At 45.9% G+C, this 23,950-nt stretch overlaps 1 protein-coding gene across 4 annotated transcripts in view; it reads right to left on the bottom strand.

The window, feature by feature from the left end:
- The window catches only part of CLIP1 (CAP-Gly domain containing linker protein 1), a 153,947-nt gene that overhangs the window by 105,451 nt on the left and 24,546 nt on the right, over window positions 1-23,950 (bottom strand). For all 4 annotated transcript variants that reach the window (XM_073021186.1, XM_073021185.1, XM_073021184.1 and 1 more), the window contains exon 2: window positions 2,975-3,165. In XM_073021186.1, coding sequence (XP_072877287.1) covers window positions 2,975-3,059 — 85 coding nt within the window. In that variant the 5' untranslated portion in view covers window positions 3,060-3,165. The remainder of the gene's footprint in view (window positions 1-2,974; window positions 3,166-23,950) is intronic.

Raw genomic sequence — 23,950 nt, forward strand, 5'->3', positions numbered from 1 at the left:
GCGCGATCTCAGCTCACTGCAAGCTCCGCCTCCCGGGTCCTCGCCATTCTTCTGCCTCAGCCTCCCAAGTAGCTGGACTACAGGCACCCGCCACCACACCTGACTAATTTTTTGTATTTTTAGTAGAGGTGGGGTTTCACCGTGTTAGCCAGGATGGTCTCAATCTCCTGACCTCATGATCCGCCTGCCTCAGCCTCCCAAAGTGCTGGGATTACAGATGTGCACCACCATACCTGGCTAATTTTTGTATTTTTCGTAGAGACGGGGTCTCACCATGTTGGCCAGGCTGGTTTCAAACTCCTGACCTCAAGTGAACCTCCCACCTCAGCCTCCCAAAGTGTTGGGATTACAGGCATGAGCCACTGTGGTTCACAAAAGTGTTTTTGTTTTGTGTTGTTTTGTTTTAAACAAAGAAGACAAGAATAACTGATCCTTCACTACCATCTTCAATGCTGCTAAACTCAGCAAACTGGTAGTTGAGGTTTATTCCTTTACTTGCAATTAAGATGAGAAAAAGTCAAAGCAAGAAAAAAATAAAATCAGTCCTTTTTCCAGGCCTATATTCATAATTGGTCTGATTTCATTATTCGCTACACCCACCACCCTGAACATCATGAGCAAATACCCATTCAGATTCACTAAATACCACTACTCCACAATTGAGTAGTCAATTCAAGCTGACAAAAATTAGGACACAAAAACCAGGCACAGTGATTCACACCTGTAATCCCAGTTCTTTGAGAGGCTGAGGTGGGCAGATCATTTGAGGTCGGGAGTTTGAGACCAGCCCAGTCAACATGATGAAACCCCATCCGTGCTAAAAAAAATACAAGGCTGGGCGCAGTGGCTCACATCTGTAATCCCAGCACTTTGGGAGGCCGAGGTAGGCAGATCACCTGAGATCAGGAGTTTGAGACCAGCCTGACCAATATGGAGAAACCCCATCTCTACTAAAAATACAAACTTAGCTGGGTGTGGTGGAGCGCGCTTGGAGTCCCAGCTACTCAGGAGGCTGAGGCAGGAGAATTGCTTGCACCTGGGAGGCAGAGGTTGCAGTGAGCCGAAATCACGTCACTGCACTCTAGCCTGGGCAACAAGAGCGAAACTCTGTCTCAAAAAAAAATTAGCTGGGCATGGTGGTGGGCACCATTAATCCCAGCTATTCGGGAGGCTGAGGCAGGAGAATCGCTTGAACCTGGGAGGCAGAGGTTGCAGGGAGCCGAGATTGAGCCACTGCCTTCCAGCCTTGATGACAAAACAATACAGCATCTCAAAAAAAAAAAAAAAAAAAAAACCAGGCCGGGCATGGTGGCTCATGCCTATAATCCCAGCACTTTGGGAGGTGAAGGCAGGCAGATAACCTGAGGTCAGGAGTTCAAGACCAGCCTGGGCGAAACCCCGTCTCTACTAAAAATACAAAATTTAGCTGGGCATGGTGGAGCGTGTCTGTAGTCCCAGCTACTTGGGACGCTGAGAGCCATGATAGTACCATGCCCTCCCGCCTGGGCAACAGAGTGAGACCCTGTCTCAAAAACAAACAAAGAAACAAACAAAAAAACCTACAAAAATTCATTAAGCTCTCCACATAAAAAATTTTATGTCTTTCAATTAAAAATTATTTCAGGCCAGGCATGGTGGCTCACACCTAGAATCCAGCACTTTGGGTGGCTGAGGCAAGCAGATGAACTCCTGACCTCAAGTTAAGACCAGTCTGGCCAACATGGTGAAAACCCATCTGTACTAAAAATACAAAAATTAGCTGGGTATGGTGGCGTGTGTCTGTAATCCCAACTACTAGCGAGGCTGAGGCAGGAGAATCGCTTGAACCCTGGAGGTGGAGGTTGCAGTGAGCCAAGATCGCACCACTGCACTCCAGCCTAGGCAACAAAAACTCCGTCTAAAAAAAAAAAAAACAGCAGGGCACGGTGGCGCATGTCTGTATTCCAAGCAATTTGGGAGGCCAAGGCAGGCAGATCACAAGGTCAGGAATTCAAGGCCAGCCTGGCCAATATGGTGAAACCCTGTCTCTACTAATAATACAAAAATTAGCTGGGTGTGGTGGCGCACGCCTGTAGTCCCAGCGACTCTGGAGGCGGAGGCAGAAGAATCGCTGGAACCCAGGAGGTGGAGGATGCAGTGAGCCAAGATTGTGCTACTGCACTCCAGCCTGGGGAACAGAGCAAGACTCCATCTTAAAAAAAAAAAAACAAAAAAAAAAGGCAAAGCGCAGTGGCTCACGCCTGTAATCTCAGCACTTTGGGAGGCCGAGGTAGGGAGATCACGAGGTCAGGAGTTCAAGACCAGCCTGGCCAATGTGGTGAAACCCCATCTCTACTAATAATACAAAAATCAGCCGGACGTGGTAGCGAAGGCCTATAGTCCCAGCTACTTGGGAGGCTGGGGCAGGAGAATCACTTGAACCCAGGAGGCAGAGGTTGCAGTGAGCCAAGATTATGCCACTGCATGCCAGCCTGGGTGACAGAGTGAGACTCTGTCTCAAAAACCATTAAAAAAAAAAAAAAAAAAAAAAAAAAAAAAAAAAAAAACGGCCAGGCGTGGTGGTTCACATCTGTAATCCCAGCACTTTGGGAGGCCAAGGTGGGTGGATCACCTGAGGTCAGGAGTTTGAGACCAGCCCGACCAACATGGAAAAACCCTGTCTCTACTAAAAATACAAAATTAGCCGGGCGTGGTGGCGCATGCCTGTAATCTCAGGTACTCGGGAGGCTGAGGCAGGAGAATCGCTTGAACCCAGTAGGTGGAGATTGCAGTGAGCCAAGATTGGGCCATTGCACTCCAGCCTGGGCAACAAGAGTGAAACTCTGTCTCAAAAAAATAACAATAATAAAAAAAAACTTTCAAATATTTTCAAGAATATGAACGTATATAAAATAATGTTTTAAAATTAAAAATCAAATTGAAGTCTGCATCTAAGATAGTTCATTTGTCATAAAGGAAAAGGGTAAAGTATTACCAGCCGTAGGTGTCTTCAGAGCTGTGCTTCCAGGCTTCAGGATCTTGGTGGGGGCCTTAAGCCCACTTGGTTTTAGCATACTCATTTTCTTTGTATGTCAGAGCTGCTTCTCCTTTGCTTGTTGCCACTATCTTTCCCCAACCATTGATACAACTGTGGCTTCTATAGTGAAGTCAGTCTCTGGATTAAATCTGAAAAGAGAAATAAATAAAAAGATTTTATAATCTATAGGAGAAAAGTGGGAACAACATGTAGCTTTCACAGACTAAAGCTTTCCTTTTATTTGACAATAATCCATCTCCAGGCTGAACCTAGGAACCTAGAAGACTCTGGTTATTAAAAACATGAGGCCGGGCGCGGTGGCTCAAGCCTGTAATCCCAGCACTTTGGGAGGCCGAGACAGGCGGATCACGAGGTCAGGAGATCAAGACCATCCTGGCTAACACGGTGAAACCCCGTCTCTACTGAAAAATACAAAAACCTAGCCAGGCGAGGTGGCGGGCACCTGTAGTCCCAGCTACTCTGGAGGCTGAGGCAGGAGAATGGCGTGAACCCGGGAGGCAGAGCTTGCAGTGAGCCGAGATCCGGCCACTGCACTCCAGCCCGGGCGACAGAGCGAGACTCCGTCTCAAAAAAAAAAAAAAAAAAAAAAACATGAAAATGCTGCTGAAATGGATTTAAAGGCAATTTACTATCCTCAAGACAAGCAGTTAGCCGGGTGCCACGACCCACTCCTCACACCTGTAATCCCAGCATTTTGGGAGGCTAAGGTAGGAGGGTTGTTTGAGGCCAGGAGTTCGAGACCAGCCTGATCAATATAGCAAGACCCTGTCTCTACAAAAATAAAAATAAAAATAAATTAGCCAGCAGGCTGAGGGGGAAGGATTTCATGAGCCCAGGAGTTTGAGGCTGCAGTAAGCCATGATCACACTACTGTACTCCAGCCTGGGCGACAGAGCAAGACCCTGACTCAAAACAAACAAACAAAAAACAAAACAAAAACAAGCAGTTGAGGCAAACGAAGTATTTGCTTTGCTTTATATATCTAATGTTCTCAGCTGAGTATAGCTCCTAAAACCCACACAATCCCTAAAAGAGGGTTCAGAAAAATCTACACCAAACAATGGGGGGAGGAAAAGGAAGCTTTCAGTTTTTCACTTTCATTTCTATATTGCTTACGTTTTACTACAAGTCTGTATTAGCTATATTTTTTAAATCCACAGAATTATGCAATTTACAATATAAAACTATACATATGTTAAACTACAGGAAGATTAAAACTATGTAAGAAAAAACCCTATCTGGGAAGTGATGAGGGAAAATTACCTTGGTTCTATCTAGAAAAATGCAATACACTTCTGGTTTACTCAAGACCAGATATGAATCTATGACTTTTGGGCTAAGGTAAAATAGTATCCTGTCATCTTCTCTTTACCTCCATAGAAAGTGAGTTGAAGACGACCTTGGGGTTTTGGAATATAGGGAAATATTTTCAGACATAATACCTAAAAACAGAACAATTCAAAGAGAAAAATGCTGCCATTTAATGACTCTCTGTCAAATGACAGTGTTCTGCATTTTTCTCTGCGAGCAGAGCTTGGATGATGAAGCACAGACCTCACATTCTCATCCTGTCTCCCTCACAGCCAACACCAGCCACTGGCAAAGAATCTGGCCAGTGATGACACAGGCACCTGCAGCCCACTGCAGCGGACAGAACAGTGCCCTACCCCAAAGACATGTCCCCCATCACCTGTGAATGTGACCTTATTTGGAAAAAGCATCTTTGCAGATATAATTAAGAATCTTGAGATAAGATCATCGTGGATTACCTTGGTAGGCCCAAAACCCAATGAAAAGTATCCCTATAAAAAGAAGTGACCAGGCGTAGTGGCTTACGCCTGTAATCCCAACACTGTGGGAAGCCAAGGTGGAAAGATCACTTGAGGTCAGGAGTTCAAGGCCAGCCTGGTGAAGGTGGTGAAACCTCGCCTCTCCCAAAAATACAAAAATTATGGCTGGGTGCGGCGGCTCACACCTCTAATCCCAGCACTTTGAGAGGCCGAGGCAGGCGGATCACCTGAGGTCAGGAATTCTAGACCAGCCTGACCAACATGGTGAAACCCCGTCTCTACTAAAAATACAAATAGCCAGGTATGGTGGTGCATGCCTGTAATCCCAGCTACTCAGGAGGAGTCTGAGGCAGGAGAATTGCTTGAGCAAAACTCTGTCTCAACTATATATATATGTACACACACACACACACACAAATTAGGCAGGCGTGGTGGCGCGTGCCTCCTGTAGTCCCAGTTACTTGGAAGGCTGAGGCACGAGAATCCCTTGATCCCAGAAGGTGATGGCTGTAGTGAGCCAAGATTGCACCACTACACTCCAGCCTGGGCAACTGAGCAAGACACCATCTCGAAAAAAAAAAAAAAGAAGATGAGAACACATAGAAAGAAGGCCATGTGAAAACAGGCGGAGGTTGGGCATGGTGGTACAAGCCTGTAATCCCAGGTACTCAGGTGGCAGGAGAATTGGTTGAACCCAGAAGGCAGAGGCTGCAGTGAGCCGAGATCGCACACTGCACTCCAGCCTAAGTGACAGAGCAAGACTATCTCTCAATAAACAAATAAATAGTGTGGTTTGGGAGAAGAATCTGACGGACAGAGTAAGAACTGACATTTGCCTGGGCGACAGAGTGAGGCTGTCTCAATAAATAAATAAGTGTGATTTGGGAGAAGATTCTGAAGGACAGAGTAAGAACTGGCATTTACCTGAAGACAGAAGTCACTATCCTGACTATGAATATAAAAGTCCCAGGCTCCCCACCGCCATTACCACCATCACCACCGCCATCCATGATGAGGGAAAGAGAGATCCAGGTGGGAGTCCCTACGCTAAGGCTGTAGCTCTGATTCAGAGTCAGGTTTGAAACCACCTGCTTTACTGTCAGACTCTCACCACACAGCTTACAAGATTCAAGCAGAGTTATTTGTTCCTGCTGCCGCCTCAGACAGATAGAAGGGATTGGCCAAGTCTCCTCTAGACTCAGCCAACGAAGGCCATGTCTATGTCCATAAAATCTGAGGAGGATGCGGACAGGTTAAATGTAGAAATTCCCGGGGGCCTTCCCTACTCTTCACCCTGGACCAACATCATAGAGTGACAAGGGCCAGGGAGAACTGACAGAGAACAGACAGAGCAGGCACTGTGGTCCTGGAAAACCTTTTATGGTGACAAAATGAAAGAACAAAATACTCCCTAAACTGTTTCACTTGGGCAAAACAGGGAACTGTTGGGCTCAGGTCAAGCACTCCCTAAAGAGGAATTTTGAAAACGACCACAAGACCTAACTAGGGAACTTTCAAATCCTGCAGCTCAGTATCATAAACTCACAAAACTCTGACCATCTTCAAGCCTCAGCCTAAAACACAGAAGCATGTGATCATCACAAACCAAAGACTAACCAAAGCTCTGTCTAGGGCTGTTGTCCAATCCTCACGCCTCTGGATGTCAGTCCATCTGCGTTCCTTCAATCCTAAAGCAGAGAACTGCGACCAAGACTTAATGAAGGAGAAAAATCTAATCTGTCTCAATAAAAGAATTAGCAGCAGCAACACCAGTGTTGGTTTTTTAAATCTTCCAATTTATAATTTCTTTTTCATGCATTATTAATGACTGGCATGTCAGGCTTGCTCTGAAAAATTCACTGAAAAACAAAAGATCAAAGTCTTTGTCATGGTACCCACAGCATGCAATGACCAGGAGGCAACATCTCTGTATGTTTCAAGGTCAGTGAATGTCACACTGAAACTAATCAATTCCAAAAAGTGTGCAAAAAAAAAAAAAAAGACATTGTTGCCTCACTAATAAGCTGGGCATATTTGAATTTTTGACACTTGTGCTCAATGAATCAGGAGATTTGGACCTAAAATAAGACAAACTACCCTTCTCCCCCACCCTCCCAATACGTAAGGACCATAACACATAGAACACTGTAATTCAGAAATAATTTTTATGTGAATTACTACCCCATTTGAGCGTTACATTACTATGAATTAGCCACTATTATTACCTCTTCTTTACAAATGAAGAAATGCCATAGTAATTAAGAAATTATCAGATGTGTTTCCTCATTTGTTAATCACCTGTCTCCTAAGGTCATTTAGCTCAGTGGCAGAGATGCAAACACAGGTATTGTGATTCCAAAGTTCATCTCTTTTCACTAAATTTAACATTCAAACATAGGAGATATCACACATCAAGATGAAAAACATCAGTTCTGCTACTATGAGAATGACCATGGCCGGGCGCGGCGGCTCAAGCTTGTAATCCCAGCACTTTGGGAGGCCGAGATGGGTGGATCACAAGGTCAGGAGATGGAGACCATCCTGGCTAACACGGCGAAACCCCGTCTCTACTTTAAAAAAAATGCAAAAAACTAGCCGGGCGAGGTGGCGGGTGCCTGTAGTCCCAGCTACTCAGGAGGCTGAGGCAGGAGAATGGCGTGAACCCGGGAGGCGGAGCTTGCAGTGAGCTGAGATCCGGCCACTGCACTCCAGCCTGGGCGACAGAGCGAGACTCCATCTCAAAAAAAAAAAAAAAAAGAGAATGACCTACATATGTATGGCATCAAGAGCTCACATAGCACAAATACAAAACTGCCTGTGTCTCAAGTTTTAGCTGTGAAGGCAGGTGTGCAATTACCATTAGTCCAATCAGGAATAAAGAGAATGAGGATTTACAAGGTTAAGTAACCTTCCCAAGGTTACTTGATTAAAGAAGTGGTGGCACTCAAGGGCCAGGCACAGTGGCTCATGTCTGTAATCCCAGCACTTTGGGAGGCCAAGGTGGGTGGATCACCTGAGGTCAGGAGTTCAAGACCAGCCTGGCCAACATGGTGAAATCCCATCTCTACTAAAAATACAAAAAATTAGCTGGGCGTGGTGGCGGGTGCCTGTAATCCTAGCTACTCAGGAGGCTGAGGCAGGAGAATAGTTTGAACCTGGGAGGCAGAGCTTGCAGTAAGCCGCCATCGCACTCCAGCCTGGACAACAATAGTGAAACTCTGTCTCAAAAAAAAAAAAAAAAAAAAAAACCGAAGTGGTGGCACTCTCTGGGATCTGGTGCTCTGCCTAACACACTAGTTCTGAAGAAAATCTACCTATAGGCCAGGTGTGGTGGCTCACGCCTGTAATCTCAGCACCTTGGGATGCTGAGATGGACAGATCACTTGAGGTCAGGAGTTCAAGACCAGCCTGGTCCGGCCGGGCGCGGTGGCTCACGCCTGTAATCCCAGCACTTTGGGAGGCCGAGGCGGGCGGATCACAAGGTCAGGAGATCGAGACCATGGTGAAACCCCGTCTCTACTAAAAAATAGAAAAAAATTAGCCGGGCGCAGTGGCGGGCGCCTGTAGTCCCAGGTACTCGGGAGGCTGAGGTAGGAGAATGGCGTGAACCCGGGAGGCGGAGCTTGCAGTGAGCCGAGATTGCGCCACTGCACTCCAGCCTGGGCGACAGAGCGAGACTCCGTCTCAAAAAAAAAAAAAAAAAAAAAAAAAGACCAGCCTGGTCCACAGGGTGAAACTCCATCTCTACTAAAAATACAAAAATGAGCCAGGCATGATGGCACAGGCCTATAATCCCAGCTGAGGCACAAACATAACTTGAACCCGGGAGGCAGAGGCTGCAGTGAGCCAAGATCGCACCACTGTATTCCAACCTAGGCTACAGAGTTAAGACCCTGCCTCCAAAAAAAAAAAAAAGAAAAGAAAAGAAAAAGAAAATCTACCCACAAGATAGTCATCCATTCATTCAACAAATATTTCCTGAAGAACTTCTGTGCAAAAGACTCTATTCCCTCTTTTCAGCAGCCGGGTGGCAGGAAGGGAGAAAGCTCTGGGTGGCTGAGAGAGTGCTGAACACACAACACGTGTGTCTCGGAGCAGAGAAAAGGGAGCTTACTAGGGAACTATAGTAGGACTACCAAGCAGCAGTAGGTATCATGTGAGGTTCGTGGTCATGAATTTAAAGTGAAACCAGGGCCGATCGCCTGAAGTCAGGAGTTCGAAACCAGCCTGGCCAACATGGTGAAACTCCGCCTCTACTAAAAATAAGAAATTAGCTGGGCATGGTGGTAGGCGCCTGTAATCCCAGTTACTCAGGAGGCTGAGGTGGGAGAATCGTTTGAACCCGGGAGGCAGAGGTTACAGTGAGCCGAGACTGCACCATCGCACTCCACCCTGGGTGACAGAGCAAGACTCCATCTCAAAAAATAAAAAATAAAGTGAAACCATTATCTTCAGTTTCTCCTTTTTTTCTCTTGTAACACATTTCTGTTTAGGCACAGACACAAAGAAGATACCTAAATTCAACCATAATCAAAATTTATTGGTGGTAATTGTTTCGTTTTTGTTTTTGTTTTTTGAGATGGAGTCTCGCTCCGTCGCCAGTCTGGAGTGCAGTGGCGTGATCTCGGCTCACTGCAACCTCTGCCTCCTGGGTTCCAGCAATTCTCCTGCCTCAGCCTCCTGAATAGCTGGGACTACAGGCGCCTACCACCACGCCCAGCTAATTTTTGTATTTTTAGTAGAGACGGGGTTTCACCATGTTGGCCAGGATGGTCTCAATCTCTTGATCTCGTGATCCGCCCGCCTTGGCATCCCAAAATGCTGGGGTTACAGGCGTGAGCCACTGCACATGGCCAGTGATAATTTTTAAAGGGTGTTTGAAAGGTGTCACTAAAATGGGACAGGATATCTGAGATGGGTAAAAAGGGACATGAAGGCAAAGTAGAGCTGACAGTGACAAGGCGTGAGGGCAACCGACGAAGGGCCGCTGCAGCGAGGACACTGGATGCTCAGATGTGCATGCAAATCTCCCCAGGATCTTGTGAAACTGCGGCTTCAGCTTTCTTGCACTCCCGGGAGGTATTAATGCTGCCATTTTGAGGACCCTCCACCTCTATGAATATAGCAAGGGGTCAAAGGATAGGAGGTGGTGGTTAGAGTGAGAAGTTTCATCCCTTTGACCACAGGATGGAACTCAGAGGCCTGAGTGTTGAAGGGACTGCTGGTAGGACTGCCCATGTCTATATTTGGAGGGGGAGGTGTTGGCAGTAAGAAGGGAAAGTGAAAAGGAATGAAAGGAAGAGACAGAAGTCAGTGGATGCAGTGAAACCCCGTCTCTACTAAAACTACAAAAAAACTAGCCGGGCGAGGTGGCGGGCGCCTGTAGTCCCAGCTACTCGGGAGGCTGAGGCAGGAGAATGGCATGAACCCGGGAGGCGGAGCTTGCAGTGAGCTGAGATCCGGCCACTGCACTCCAGCCTGGGCGACAGAGCAAGACTCCGTCTCAAAAAAAAAAAAAAAAAAGAAGTCAGTAGATGTCAGCTGCAGGTGGGGGTAACAGGTGGCAGCACTTGAAAGGACCTTGAATATTTGAAGGATGGAGAAACAGTAACATATCAGCAGGAAACAACATGGTCAGCTACCCCATGTGCCTTCCCTGAGGAGCCCCCTTTAGAGGGGTACAGAAGAGCAGTGTCTTCAGGGGCCATCCAAGTTTTAGTATAACAAGAAGGGAAAGAGAATGCAGAGAAAAGGCAGGTGATAGACAAGTTTCACAATCACAACTTGAATTACAGAGTCAGGAGCTTAAAGAGTTTGGGATGGAAAGAAACAAAGAATTGGGCTCGGGCAGGAGCATTGGTTCACACCTGTAATCTTAGCACTTTGGGACGCCAAGGCAGGCAGATCACCTGAGATCAGGAGTTTGAGACCAGCCTGGACAACATGGCAAAACCCCATCTCTAGTAAAAATACAAAAAATAGCCAGATGTGGTGTTGCACGCCTGTAGTCCCAGTTACTCGGGAGGCTGAGGCAGGAGGACTGCTTGAACCCAGGAGGCAGAGGTGGCAGTGAGCCAAGATCACACCATTGCACTCCAGTCTGGGCAAGTGCAAGACTCCATCTCAAAAAAAAGAAAAAAAGAAAATACATCAAAATGAAGAAATGTAACTATGTGTTGCCAAACTAAAAAGAAGTATAGACCAGGTGTGGTGGCTCATGCCTGTAATCCCAGCACTTTGGGAGGCTGAGGCGGGCGGATCACGAGGTCAAGAGATCAAGACCAGCCTGGCCAACATGGTGAAACCCCGTCTCTACTAAAAGTACAAAAATTAGCTGGGCATGGGGGCGCTCGCCTGTAGTCCCAGCTACTCAGGAGGCTGAGGCAGGAGAATTGCTGGAACCCGGGAGGCGGAGGTTGCAGTGGGCCGAGATCGTGCCACTGCACTCCAGCCTGGTGACAGAGTGAGACTCTGTCTCAAAAAAAAAAAAAAAAAAAGTTTAGTCCAAAAAGTCTAGAAAAAGGAAGCTATGAAGAAAATGTCTATTGACTAACAATGGAAAAAGGTTCTCTTGAAAAGAGACAGTGAGTCCATGGAGCAGGTACACCATTGTTACGGAAAAGGTTCGTCAGGATCGCAAAGCTGGATAAAAATAGGCATTCGAATAGTCAAGTCAGTGTTCCAAAATTCTATGCTCAGATTACAGTTTTGGTTTTCAACAGTGACCAAAGAGAATAGTGTCTTTTTGGCATTTCTCTGATTATAAATACACAGTTATTTTTTATAAACTACAATCTCTCAATTTGTGTGATTCAATAATCTCTGAGTAAACGATTTTTTTTAAAAAAATGAGATTCTGGCTGGCACAGTGGTTCACACCTGTAATCCCAAGACTTTGGGAGGCCGAGGTAGAAGGATCATTTAAGTCAAAGAGTTTGAGACCAGCCCTGGACAATATGTCTCAAAAAAAAAAAAAAAAGACAGAAATTCTGAGCTTACAAAGCTGAGGGTAAGATCATCCTGCCAATCGTGACTTGATTTTTTTTAAGACAGGGTCTCGCCCTGTTCCTCAAGCTGGAGTGCAGTAGCACGATCACAGTTCACTGCAGCCTCTAACTCCCGAGCTCAAGTGATTCTCCCACCTTCGCCTCCCATGTATCTAGTACTACAGGTGCATGCCACCACACCCAGCTAATTTTTAAACATTTTTGTAGAGATGGGGTTTTGCCACATTGCCCAGAATGGTCTTGAATTCCTGGGCCCAAGGGATCCTCCTGCCTCAGCCTCCCAAAGCACTGGGATTATAGGCGGGCACCATCGTGCCCAGCCCCTGACTTTCATTACTATAATACAGTGGTTCTCAAAGTGTGGTCGGTCCACTCCTAGGGAACCTTTGAGACCCTTTTAGAGAATCAAAACTATTTTCATAATAATACTAAGACATCATTTGCCTTTTTCACTATGTTGACACTTGCACTGATGGTACAAAAGCAATGGTGGATAAGAACTGTACATGCTGTTTCAAGGCAATGGAACCAAACTGTACTATTCTTTTCTGTATTTTACATCAAGAGTGCTTGTGGGGGCAGGGCGGACTACTTTCATTTAAGAATGTGATGAAGCATTTCATAAAGGAGATAAATAATTCTGTTAAATTTCAACCCTTGAATATATGCCTTTTCATTTACATATTTTTATTTTTTTAGAAACAAGGTCTCGCTCTGACACCCAGACTGGAGTGCAGTAGCACGATCACAACTCACTGCAGCCTCAACCTCCTGGGCTCAAGCCATCCTCCCTAGCAGCTCAGACGACAGGCACACACCACCATGCTTGGCCAAATTTTTATTTTTGTGTAAAAGTGCGGTCTGCTATGTTGCCCAGGCTGGTCTGGAACTCCTGGGCTCAAGTGATCCTCCTGCTTCAGTCTCCCAAAGTGCTGGGACGAAAGGCGTCAACCACTGCACCTGGCCTATTATTATTTCTAATGAATTAATATTTTTAAACATTCTCAAGTTTTAATTTCTAATATGGTAAATGTTAACAGCCATAACATACATAAACAAAAGCTCTTTAGAGACCTCACTCGTTTTTAAGAATGTCAGAGGGCTGGGTGTGGTGGCACAGTTCAAACTCGTGTTGTTCAAGAGTCAACTATACATAAAACATGCATTTCTATAAAGCAGTCATCAGAAGCACTGGCTCTACAGCAGAGGGTCTCAAAATGTACAGAATCGGCATCACCTGAAAGTCGGTTAGAAATGCAAATCCCAAACCTACTGAAACAAACAAACTCTGAGGGTAGGCCAGCTATCTGTTTTTTTGTTTTGTTTTTGTTTTTGTTTTGAGATGGAGTCTGGCTCTATGGCCCAGGCTGGAGTGCAGTGGTGCGATCTCCAGCTCACTGCAAGCTCCGCCTCCGGGATTCAGGCCATTCTCCTGCCTCAGCCTCAGGAGTAGCTGGGATTACAGGCACCTGCCACCGTGCCCGGCTAATTTTTTGTATTTTTAGTAGAGACGGGGTTTCACTGTGTTAGCCAGGATGGTCTCGATCTCCTGGCCTCGTGATCTGCCCGCCTCGGCCTCCCGAAGTGCTGGGATTACAGGCGTGAGCCACCGCGCCCGGCCAGTCATCTGTATTTTAACAAGCCTTCAGACGATTTGGATGCTCAAGTTTTTTATTGCTGTTGTTTCAGAGACAGGGTCTTGCTCTGTCACCCAGGTTAGATTGCAGTGACACAATCGTAGCTCACTGCACCCTTCAAATTCTGGGCTCAAGTGACTCAAACCCCAACCTCCTGAGTAGCTGGGACTACAGGTGTGTGCGACCAAGTCCAGGTAATTTTTTTAAATTTATTTTTTGTAGAGACTGAGTCTCACTATGCTGCCCAGGCTGGTCTTAAACTCCTGGGCTCAAGTAATCCTACTGCCTCATTCTCCCGAAGTGCTGGGGTTATAGACGTGAACCACTACACCCAGCCCAGATGCTAAAGTTTGAGAACCACTGCTAAGTTATCCATCAAGAAGTAATCTGAGGTTCAACTTCTCAATGATATGGACATAAATCACCTACACGACTGACTTCCCAAGCACCTCTACAGCAGCCTTGGTGCTTCCCCTCCTCCATGTTTTCAAGGCTAGGGGTCCCCTTTGTTTCCAATGTCCTTTCTAAGTCTTGTAGCCTTCAGCTGCTGAAACTTGGCTCAAGGGCAAACTGAGGCATTCATGTGCCCCACAAAACTTACTCCAGTCCTCGCAATGAAAATCTGTTCATCCTTCCATTACCCATGGCAAGTCTGTGCTCCTGCAATAGCCCCTTGCACACTTGGCCACGTGTGTAACTCACATATTCCACCACACTAGAAATCTCTCAAGGGAAGAAACTATTTTAGTCACCTTTATGTTTTACCTAGCACTTTATAAACAATGCTTACTAAATAAAATGAATGGGAAAAATAGTCTCAAGTATTTAAATGACTCTACAAACCAGCTGGGGTGTACCCAATACCAAACAAAAATTACAGTTGTTGCTTGCTACAGATGACAGAAAACTATATGACAGACATCTAAGCCCAAAGAATTTATAAAGAGCTGGGTGCCGTGGCTCATGCCTGTAATCCCAGCACTTTGGGAGGCCAAAGCGGGTGGATCACTTGAGGTCAGGAGTTCGAGACCAACCTGGCCAACATGGCAAAACCCCGTCTCTACTAAAAATACAAAAATTAGCCGGGCGTGGTGGTGCAAGCCTGTAGTCCCAGCTACTTGGGGGAGGCTGAGGCATGAGAATTGCTTAAACCCAGGAGAAGTGCTTGAACCCAGGAGGCGGGGGTTGCAGCGAACTGAGACCATGTCACTGCACTCCAGCCTGGGTGACAAAGTGAGACTCCGTCTAAAAAAAAAGAACAAGGCCAGGTGCGGAGGCTCACACCTGTAATCCCAGCACTTTGGGAGGCTAAGGCGGACAGATCACCTGAGGTCAGGAGTTCAAGACCAGCCTGGCCAACATGGTAAGACCTTGTTTCTACTAAAAATATAAAAATTAGCTGGGCGTGGTGGCACATGCCTGTAATCCCAGCTACTCGGGAGGCTGAGGCAGGAGAATCGCTTGAGCCCAGGAGACGGAAGTTGCAGTGAGCCAAGATCATGCCATCGCACTCCAGCCTGGGGGACAAGAATGAGACTTAGTCTCAAAAAAATAATAATAAAATAAGAAGAACTTCATGTCAGCTTTAGGACATGAAAAATAAATGACATTTGTGATGTCAAATTTAGTATTCCTGAAAGTAGGACTATTCTTCCTCCCAACAACACAAAAATGTGTTCTACCCTCCATAAAGTCAAGATTTAGTACCTAGTGCGTTAGATACTGCCATAGCCCCAATGCCTGGAAAACACCAGAACCTGGGGGATGTTTCAAATAGTTGGAACACCATTTGAATGCACCACCACCAGTCCATACAAGAATCACAAATGTTAGTTGTATTACTAATTCTAAGAATCCAAGCTCCCCATTTTCCTCTCAGATATCACTTCTTATCACTACACATTATTTGAACAGTAAATGACATAAAAATCTGTCTTCTAAGCCAGGCACTGTGGCTCACACCTGTAATCCTAGCACGTTAGGAGGCTGAGGTGAGAGGACTGCTTGAGTCCAGGAGTTTCAGACCAGCCTGGGCAACACAGTGAGACCCCCCATCTCTACAAAAAAATACAAATTAACTGTGTGTGGTGGATCACGCCTATAGAGCGAGCTACTCAGGAGGCCGAGGCAGGAGAATGGCTTGAGCCCATAAGGCCAAGACTGCAGTGAGCCAGGATTACATTACTGCACTCTAGCCTGGGCAACAGAACGAGTCCCATCTCTAAAAACAAAACAAAAGAAACAGGAAATCTGAGGTTGGGTATACCTACAGTTCAAGACCACAGCCTTCTCAAAACATAAAAACATGCTTTCTGTATTTATTCCTTTTAATAAGCAATCCCCTATAACCTGCCTTATTAAGGTAAGAATATTCAAAATATCCACATAAGGAAAAAAATTTGACTTGTGGTAGAAGAGAGTGAGTGAGTTACCAGGATCTTGAACGAAAATAAAACAGGACCCCAGCAATGAATCCTAAAAGTTGGTGGTGAAGTTAGTGCTGTACAGCACTTCACGCAAAGCACAAACGGCGGTCACTGTTCCAGGAACCCCAGAAAACTACCATGGTAAGCCGGCTTGAGAATCACTCCCGCTCTAACGCCTGCTACCACTCAGACCGTATCTCAGTAACCACCCTTCTGAGAAAGAGATCTTGGAAGGTGAATGTGAATTCAAAGGTTAAAGATTCACTTCTATTCTCCCTAATAAGAATACATACTAAAAGCACAAAAATTGTTTGTTTGTTTGAGACAGGGTTTCATTCCTATTGACCAGGATGGAGTGCAGTGGCCCACTCTCAGTTCACTACAACTTCCACCTCCCAGGCTCAAGCAATCCTCCTGCCTCAGCCTCCCGAGTAACTGGGACTATAGGCACAGCCACCCCCCCAGCTAATTCATTTATTTTTAGTAGAGATGGGGTTTCATCATGTTGGCCAGGCTGGTCTTGAACTGCTGTCCTCAAGTGATCCACCCGCCTCAGCCTCCCAAAGTGCTGGGATTACAGGTGTGAGCCACCACACCCAGCCAGAAATGTTTTTAATAATGAAAATTGACCTAAAGCAGTTAAATATTGTACCTGTGACTAAAATTCACTGCAGATTGGCAAACTTTTTTTTTTTTTTTTTTTGAGATGGAGTCTTGCTCTGTCACCTAGGCTGAAGGGCAGTGGCATGATCTCGCCTCACTGCAACCTCTACCTCCTGGGTTCAAGCGATTCTCCTGCCTCAGCCTCCCAAGTAGCTGGGATTACAGGCGCATGCCACGACGCCCAGTTAATTTTTGTATTTTTAGTAGAGATGAGGGTTTCACGATATTAGCCAGAATGGTCTTGATCTCCTGACCTCACCTGATCCGCCCGCCTCGGCCTCCCAAAGTGCTGGGATTACAGGCATGTGCCACCATGCCCAGCCAGATTAGCAATTTCAAGTTCTTACAACCTACATGTATAGGATGGCTCATTTCTACAAAGCTGTCTTAAAGATATCCCAGTTAAAGAGACATTTGAAAGGGCATACACCTAGTAGACCCATAAAGGGCTCTTAGTCTCTAAGAAAGTGTTTTATTTTGTTTTTTGGTTTTTTTTTTTTTTGAGATGGAGTCTTGCTCCCTTGCCCAGGCTGGAGTGCAGTAGCACAATGTCGGCTCACTGCAAGCTCCGCCTCCTGGGTTCATGCCATTCTCCTGCCTCAGCTTCCTGAGTAGCTGGGACTACAGGTGCACGCTGCCACACCCAGCTAATTTTTTGTAGTTTTAGTAATTTTTTGTAGTTTTTGTAGTTTTCACCGTGTTAGCCAGGATGGTCTTGAACGCCTGACCTTGTGATCCACCCGCCTCGGCCTCCCAAAGTGCCGGGATTATAGACGTGAGCCACCACGCCCGGCCGTGAAAGTGTTTTAAGAGTCTAGATTTTGGCCGGGCATGGTGGCTCCCACCTGTAATCCCAGCACTTTGGGAGGCTGAGGCGGACAGATCATCTGAGGTCAGTAGTTTGAGACCAGTCTGGCCAACATGGTGAAACCCCATCTCTACTAAACTACAAAAATTAGCCGGGTGTGGTGGTGCGCACCTGTAGTCCCAGGCACTCAGCAGGCTAAGCCAGGAGAATCATTTGAACCTGGGAGGCGGAGGTTGCAGTGAGCTGAGATCAGACGACTGCACTCCAGCCTGGGTGACACAGTGAGATTCCGTCAAAAAAAAAAAAAAAAAAAGAAAACAGGGACACATGACTGTTACAGAGGGTAAAAAAACAGAACACAAGGACAATGGTTTTAAAACCGCAGTCTACTTCAAAACATAGGATGTGATGTCTCTCTGACATTGACGTGCTTTATGGGGTGCAAAGCAATAAGAAAATTATTTGGGAGGGGGCGCATCATCTCTCCACTTAAACTCACAGTCAAACTTAGAAAAAAGTTCCATTGTTTACGTACTGCATTACTTAAATAAAAGATGGAAAGGGGCCGCGCGCGGTGGCTCACGCCTGTAATCCCAGCACTTTGGAAGAGCGAGGTGGGCGGATCACTTGAGGTGAGTTTGAGACCAGCCAACATGGTGAAACCCCCTCTCTACTAAAAACACACAAAAAATTAGCTGGGTGTGGTGGTACACGCCTGTAATCCCAGTTACCCTGGAGGCTCAGGCACAAGAATTGTTTGAACCTGGGAAGCCGAGGTTGCAGTGAGCCAAGGTTGTGCCACTGCACTCCAGCCTGGGCAACAGAGTGAGACCCTGTCTCAAAAAAAAAGGGGGGGGAAGGGACAATGTATCAAGTGTTTGCACCCAGCATACAGAAACACAGGGTTTTCCAAGTTTTTATTTACTTAAGGACAATCCTTAGGCTGGGCACAGTGGCTCATGCCTGTAATCCCAGCACTTTGGGAGGCCGAGGCGGGTAGACCACAGATCAGGAGATAAAGTCCATCCCGGACAACATGGTGAAACACCGTTTCAACTAAAAATACAAAAATTAGCTGGGTGTGGTGGTGCACACCTGCAATCCCAGCTCCCAGGAGGCGGAGATTGTGATGAGCTGAGATTGCACCACTGCACTCCAGCCTGGCGACAGAGCGAGACTCCGTCTCAAAAATTAAAAAATAGAAGGACAGTCCTTTAAGAAGTTAATATTAGCCCTCAGAGACTAGGTTTCTGAATATTTGTATGAACCAACACTTTTTCTTCTAACTCCAACTGAAACAGGTACAAAGAGCACAAGGCAGAATAATCAAAAATAGATAGTGATAACCTCTCGATTGTGATGCATCTGAATTGAGACCTCTGGGTCATAAAGAATTTCTACCACTGATAAAGTAATCATTTCAAACTGTTACTTTTTCACAAAAGAAAAAACTTGATGTTTATTTGCAGCAAAAATTGATGGTAAATTCCACAGCAAATAGATCCACTGACTACTCACGTACACACAGCAAAAACACTTTCTACTCAACTATGGAGTTTTCTGCTTTGGAGTTTTCTGCTTTTAAAAGTCCTGCCAGTGGATAGTCACAGTGATTTTCTCACCATTATACAATCTCTTTCAGCAAAATAAAGAGGGCCTGGGGTCATATCTTTACTTTTTATCTATAAGAAGTTGAAGAAAGTCAACACAAATCTAGAATATGAAAATAGTACCTCATGGTGTCTGTGGAATCGAGGCAGGCATCAGCGCATTACTGCCAGAAGCTGGGCAAACATTTTTAACAGCCTGGCTGTGAGGTCATGATGATGACCTCACAAACAGGAATTCTGATGTTAGTCGGCCTCTGGGCTCAAACCTCACCACTTTAAAGAAAAACCAGAGGGTTCCGTATCCCTGAATCTGGAGCTGATGACTCAAGAAATGTCCTTCCTCCTAAGAAATAATCCTCCCATCTGAGATTAGCAGCATCTAATCTCAGTTTTCTCCACTGCTGACCAGCATCAGCAACACAGGTAAGCAGAGAAAAGCACGTCCACCTAAATAGCTGAACACCAGTCACGTATGTATATCTGTATTTACCTGCAAACTTCCAGCATGCAAGTTTTTCTTTTGGTTCGGATCCAAACACTTTTTCTTACTGTTCTTTACTGGAAAATTGGGCTACACTTAAGAATCCCGGCCAGGTGCGGTGGCTCACGCCTGTAATCCCAGCACTTTGGGAGGCCAAGGCGGGCGGATCATGAGGTCAAGAGATCAAGACAACCCTGGCCAACATGGTGAAACCCCGCCTCTACTAAAAATACAAAAATTAGCCGTGCATGGTGGTGCACGCTCGTAGTCCCAGCTACTCAGGAGGCTGAGGCAGGAGAATTGCTTGAACCTTGGAGGTGGAGGTTGCAGTGAGCCGATACTGCGCCACTGCATTCCTGCCTGGCGACAGAGCAAGACTTCATCTCAAAAAATAAAAAATAAAAAATAAATTCCTGATAACTGAGTAGGAAATAAATCATAAACTTAAAATGTTACCCTTGCTAGTCAGGCACGGTGGCTCACACCTGTAATCCCAGCACTTTGGGAGGCCAAGGCGGGCGGATCACGAGGTTAGGAGATTGAGACCATCTTGGCTAACACGGTGAAACCCTGTCTCTACTAAAAACACAAAAAATTAGCTGGGTGTGGCAGCGTGCACCTGTAGTCCCAGCTACTCAGGAGGCTGAAGCAGGAGAATGGCGTGAACCCAGGAGGCAGAGGTTGCAGTGAGCCGAGATCGCACCACTGCACTCCAGCCTGGGCAACAGAGCAAGACTCCGTCTCAAAAAAAAAAAAAAAATATATATATATATATATATGTTTTTAAAACACACAAGTTTGGCCAGGCGTGGTGGCTCACATTTATAATCCCAGCGTTTTGGGAGGCCAAGGCAGGAGGATTACTTAAGTCCAAGAGTCTTAGAGTTGCCTGGACAACATAGTGAAACCTCATCTCTAAAAAAATTTTTTTAATTAGCTGGGCATGGTGGCACCTGCCTAGAATCCCAGCTACTTGGGAGACTGAGGCAGAAGGATCGCCTGAGCCCAGGAGATTGAGTCCAGCCTGGGCAATATAGCAAGACTTTATCTCTAAAATCTTTCTTTAAAAAGTTTAAGGGAAAAAAAGAGACTTATTATAGAAAATACATATTTTAATAAAATCTAACCCCCCTTCCTCCTGATCAGGTATCTGAACAAAAAAAAAAAAAAACCTTAAGCAATTTACAGAAACAAGAGGTTCCACAAAATCAGCAGTTCCCAAAAACAAGAATGGTGAAAATTACGCTCATACAAGAAGGAATAATATTCTTTATAATTCTCATCTAATTTCTTAAGGTTATGTTTACTCCTATTTTTTAAATGTCATGGTTCAAATAAATACAAAAGTACGAACAGAGAGCTGGACTGGGAAGTGAGACACCTAAACTCCCGTCCCAGCTGGACGATCCTGAACAACTCACGTTTTGTAACCCCTTCCCCGGCTCAGTATTCCCACCTGCAACCTGAGGACACTCATTAAATAAGATCTGTTTCTAACTCCACACCTTCACGGTGCTAGTCCTGTTTTGGGTATCAAATCAAAATCCTGTAAGCAAAAGGTCAAGGATTCAGAAGTGAAAGGAAAGATGGTGGCTCTAACTTTGCCAAAGTAAAAAGTACAGGCCTCTGCCATCAGTGAAGAAAGAACCCAAATCTGGTAAGAGTTTCAAACGGGCTCAGCACCTCCTGGCACATATAGAGCGGCATCGCGCTGCCCCAAGAAAATCACATCTCTACACGTCAGACCCTTTCCAGTCCATTTTGCCCCATCCACAAAATGAAAATGCCACTTGATTTACTAAACCTAAAAATTCTGTTGGGAGGCAAAGGAGAGTTAGAGAATTTGCAATGAATTTAACCTGCCAGGAGAGGGAGTTTAACACCAAGCTTCCAGAAACAGGCTGCGTGGTAGCTACAACGTCCAGAAACCCAGGTTTCAACGCGGCCTGGCTGCACAACCCAAAGGAAATTCAGCACCAGGCGGGTGAAGTGACTTACCTGTGCACAGCTCCACTCGCAGACTTCGGAGCCCCCACCTAATTCTATAACGCTGTACATCCATGAACTTAATAACAGAAGGTCAGGGGAGAGACGTTCTGGGAGCAATGAAAGTCTATCTTAAGATAAAGATGTTTCTGAAGCTGATTTTTCAAGTCAAACTTGAGAGAGAAATTCAAAGGCTATGTTCTCATATCACATTCCTGGGTTTGGGAGGTTCATTCACAGCTTAATCCTGTCCCCTGAAGTCACCGTTACGTAAGTATGCTGTGTCACTTGCTGTCCCCACCCCCAACACAGGAGATGCAATGTAACCTGAGCTCCCTGGCTTCAGCCACTGAAAACATTTACACAACACTGGGACCTTTCCAAATTGACTTGTTTCCTCTAAACAAAGGGCAAGCTATTTGATTGTCGTCCTTCCACTTCGTTCACATTTGTATTTCTGTATATAAAGAAGAGACTGGAAAAGATAAATAAGATTGAAGGGTATTTGCAAATTTTCTTCAATTCTTGAGTAAAACAGGAAAGTCAACTATTCAATGTCACAGAAGAGTAACCAAAAAAAAAAAAAAAATTATGGGCCTGCTTAGCCCCAATTTAAAAACATCACATCTCCTGGCTGAACTGAGCTTAAGGTCTTTGGATGGGCTTCATTTCCCACGTACAGACTGTTTCTAGAGCCAGACCCCATACGTCACTGCCACGCGCAGCACACTGCGACACAGAAGGGCTTTGGGGGCACATGGGAAATGGCTCTCCAAGAACACAGGAGACACATCAGCAGTCTCTTCTGACTACTCTTCTTGCCCTCTCTTCCTTCTCTGGACTACTCCAGCTACTGGGCAGGCTTCGATTACGGAATGATGACTCACACGCTTTCCTGCTTTGTTTGCATATCATGCTATGACTAAGTCCCATGAGATTTGATTTGTCTTCGCAACCAAAGAATCTAAAAAAGTTTGATACACAGTAAGAGTTCAAAAAAATTCTCAAGTGAGTCAACAGCAAAACAAGAATCCATAAAATTATGCAAAATGATGCAATTTTCAAACTAAAGCAACAAGTAACTGTATCTTATACTCCAAACACCTGACAAACCCAGCAGCATTAGAGGGTTTCCCAACTCTGGATCCCTTTTTTTTTTTTTTCTTTTTTTTGAGACAGAGTTTTACTCTTGTCGCCCAGGCTGCTGGAATGCAGTGGCATGATCTCAGCTCACTGCAACCTCTGCCTCCTGGGTTCAAGCCATTCTCCTGCCTTAGCCTCCCAAGTAGCTGGGATTGCAGGCATGTGCCACCATGCCTGGCTAATTTTTTGTATTTTTAGTAGAGACAAGGTTTTGCCATGTTGGGCAGGCTGGTCTCAAACTCCTGACCTCAGGTGATCCGCCCGCCTTGGCCTCCCAAAGTGCTGGTATTACAGGCGTGAGCCACCACGCCTGGCCTGGATCCTTTTTTAAAAAGTGGGCCAATGAAGGGTGGGTATAGTGGTTCACAGCTGTAATTCCAAGACTTGGGGAGGCTAAGGTGGCAGGATGCTTTCAGCCCAGGAGTTCAATACCAGCCTGGGAAACCTGGTGAGACCTCATCTCTAATTATTAACAAATGAATAAAAAGTAGCTCAATGGGCTGGGCGCGGTAATCCGAGCACTCTGGGAGGCCAAGGAGGGTGAATCACTTGAGGTCAGGAATTCAAGACCAGCCTAACCAACACGGGGAAGCCCCATCTCTACTAAAAATACAAAATTAGTGGCTCAAGCCTGTAATCCCAGCACTTTGGGAGGCCGAGACGGGCGGATCACGAGGTCAGGAGATCGAGACCATCCTGGCTAACACGATGAAACCCCGTCTCTACTAAAATATACAAAAAACTAGCCGGGCGAGGTGGCGGGCGCCTGTAGTCCCAGCTACTCGGGAGGCTGAGGCAGGAGAATGGCGGGAACCCGGGAGGCGGAGCTTGCAGTGAGCTGAGATCCGGCCACTGCACTCCAGCTTGGGGGACAGAGCGAGACTCCATCTCAAAAAAAAAAAAAAAAAAAAAATTAGCCAGGCATGGTGGCACACGCCTGTAATCCCAGCTACTCAGGAGGCTGAGGCAGAAGAATAGCTTGAACCTGGGAGGAAGAGGTTGCAGTGAGCAGAGATGGCGCCACTGTACTCCAAAAATGTAGGTCAATGAAGCTAAGGGCAAACTGTTCAATTACTACCTACAATGAGTGCTATTTAACAGGTATGAGTCTGGGCTGGGCACGGTGGCTCATGACTGTAATCCCATCACTTTGGAAGGCCAAGGCAGGAGGATCACCTGAGGTCAGCAGTTTGAGACCAGCCTGACAGATATGGTGAAGCCCGTCTCTACTCAAAATACAAAATAAGCCAGGCGTGGTAGCACATGCCTGTAATCCCAGCTACTCGGGAGGCTGAGGCAGGAGAATCGCTTGAACCCGGGGGGTGGGGGTTGCAGTGAGCCAAGATTGCGCCATTGCACTCC

The sequence above is a fragment of the Chlorocebus sabaeus genome, chromosome 11 (assembly GCF_047675955.1).
Source record: "Chlorocebus sabaeus isolate Y175 chromosome 11, mChlSab1.0.hap1, whole genome shotgun sequence".
Taxonomy (NCBI): domain Eukaryota; kingdom Metazoa; phylum Chordata; class Mammalia; order Primates; family Cercopithecidae; genus Chlorocebus; species Chlorocebus sabaeus.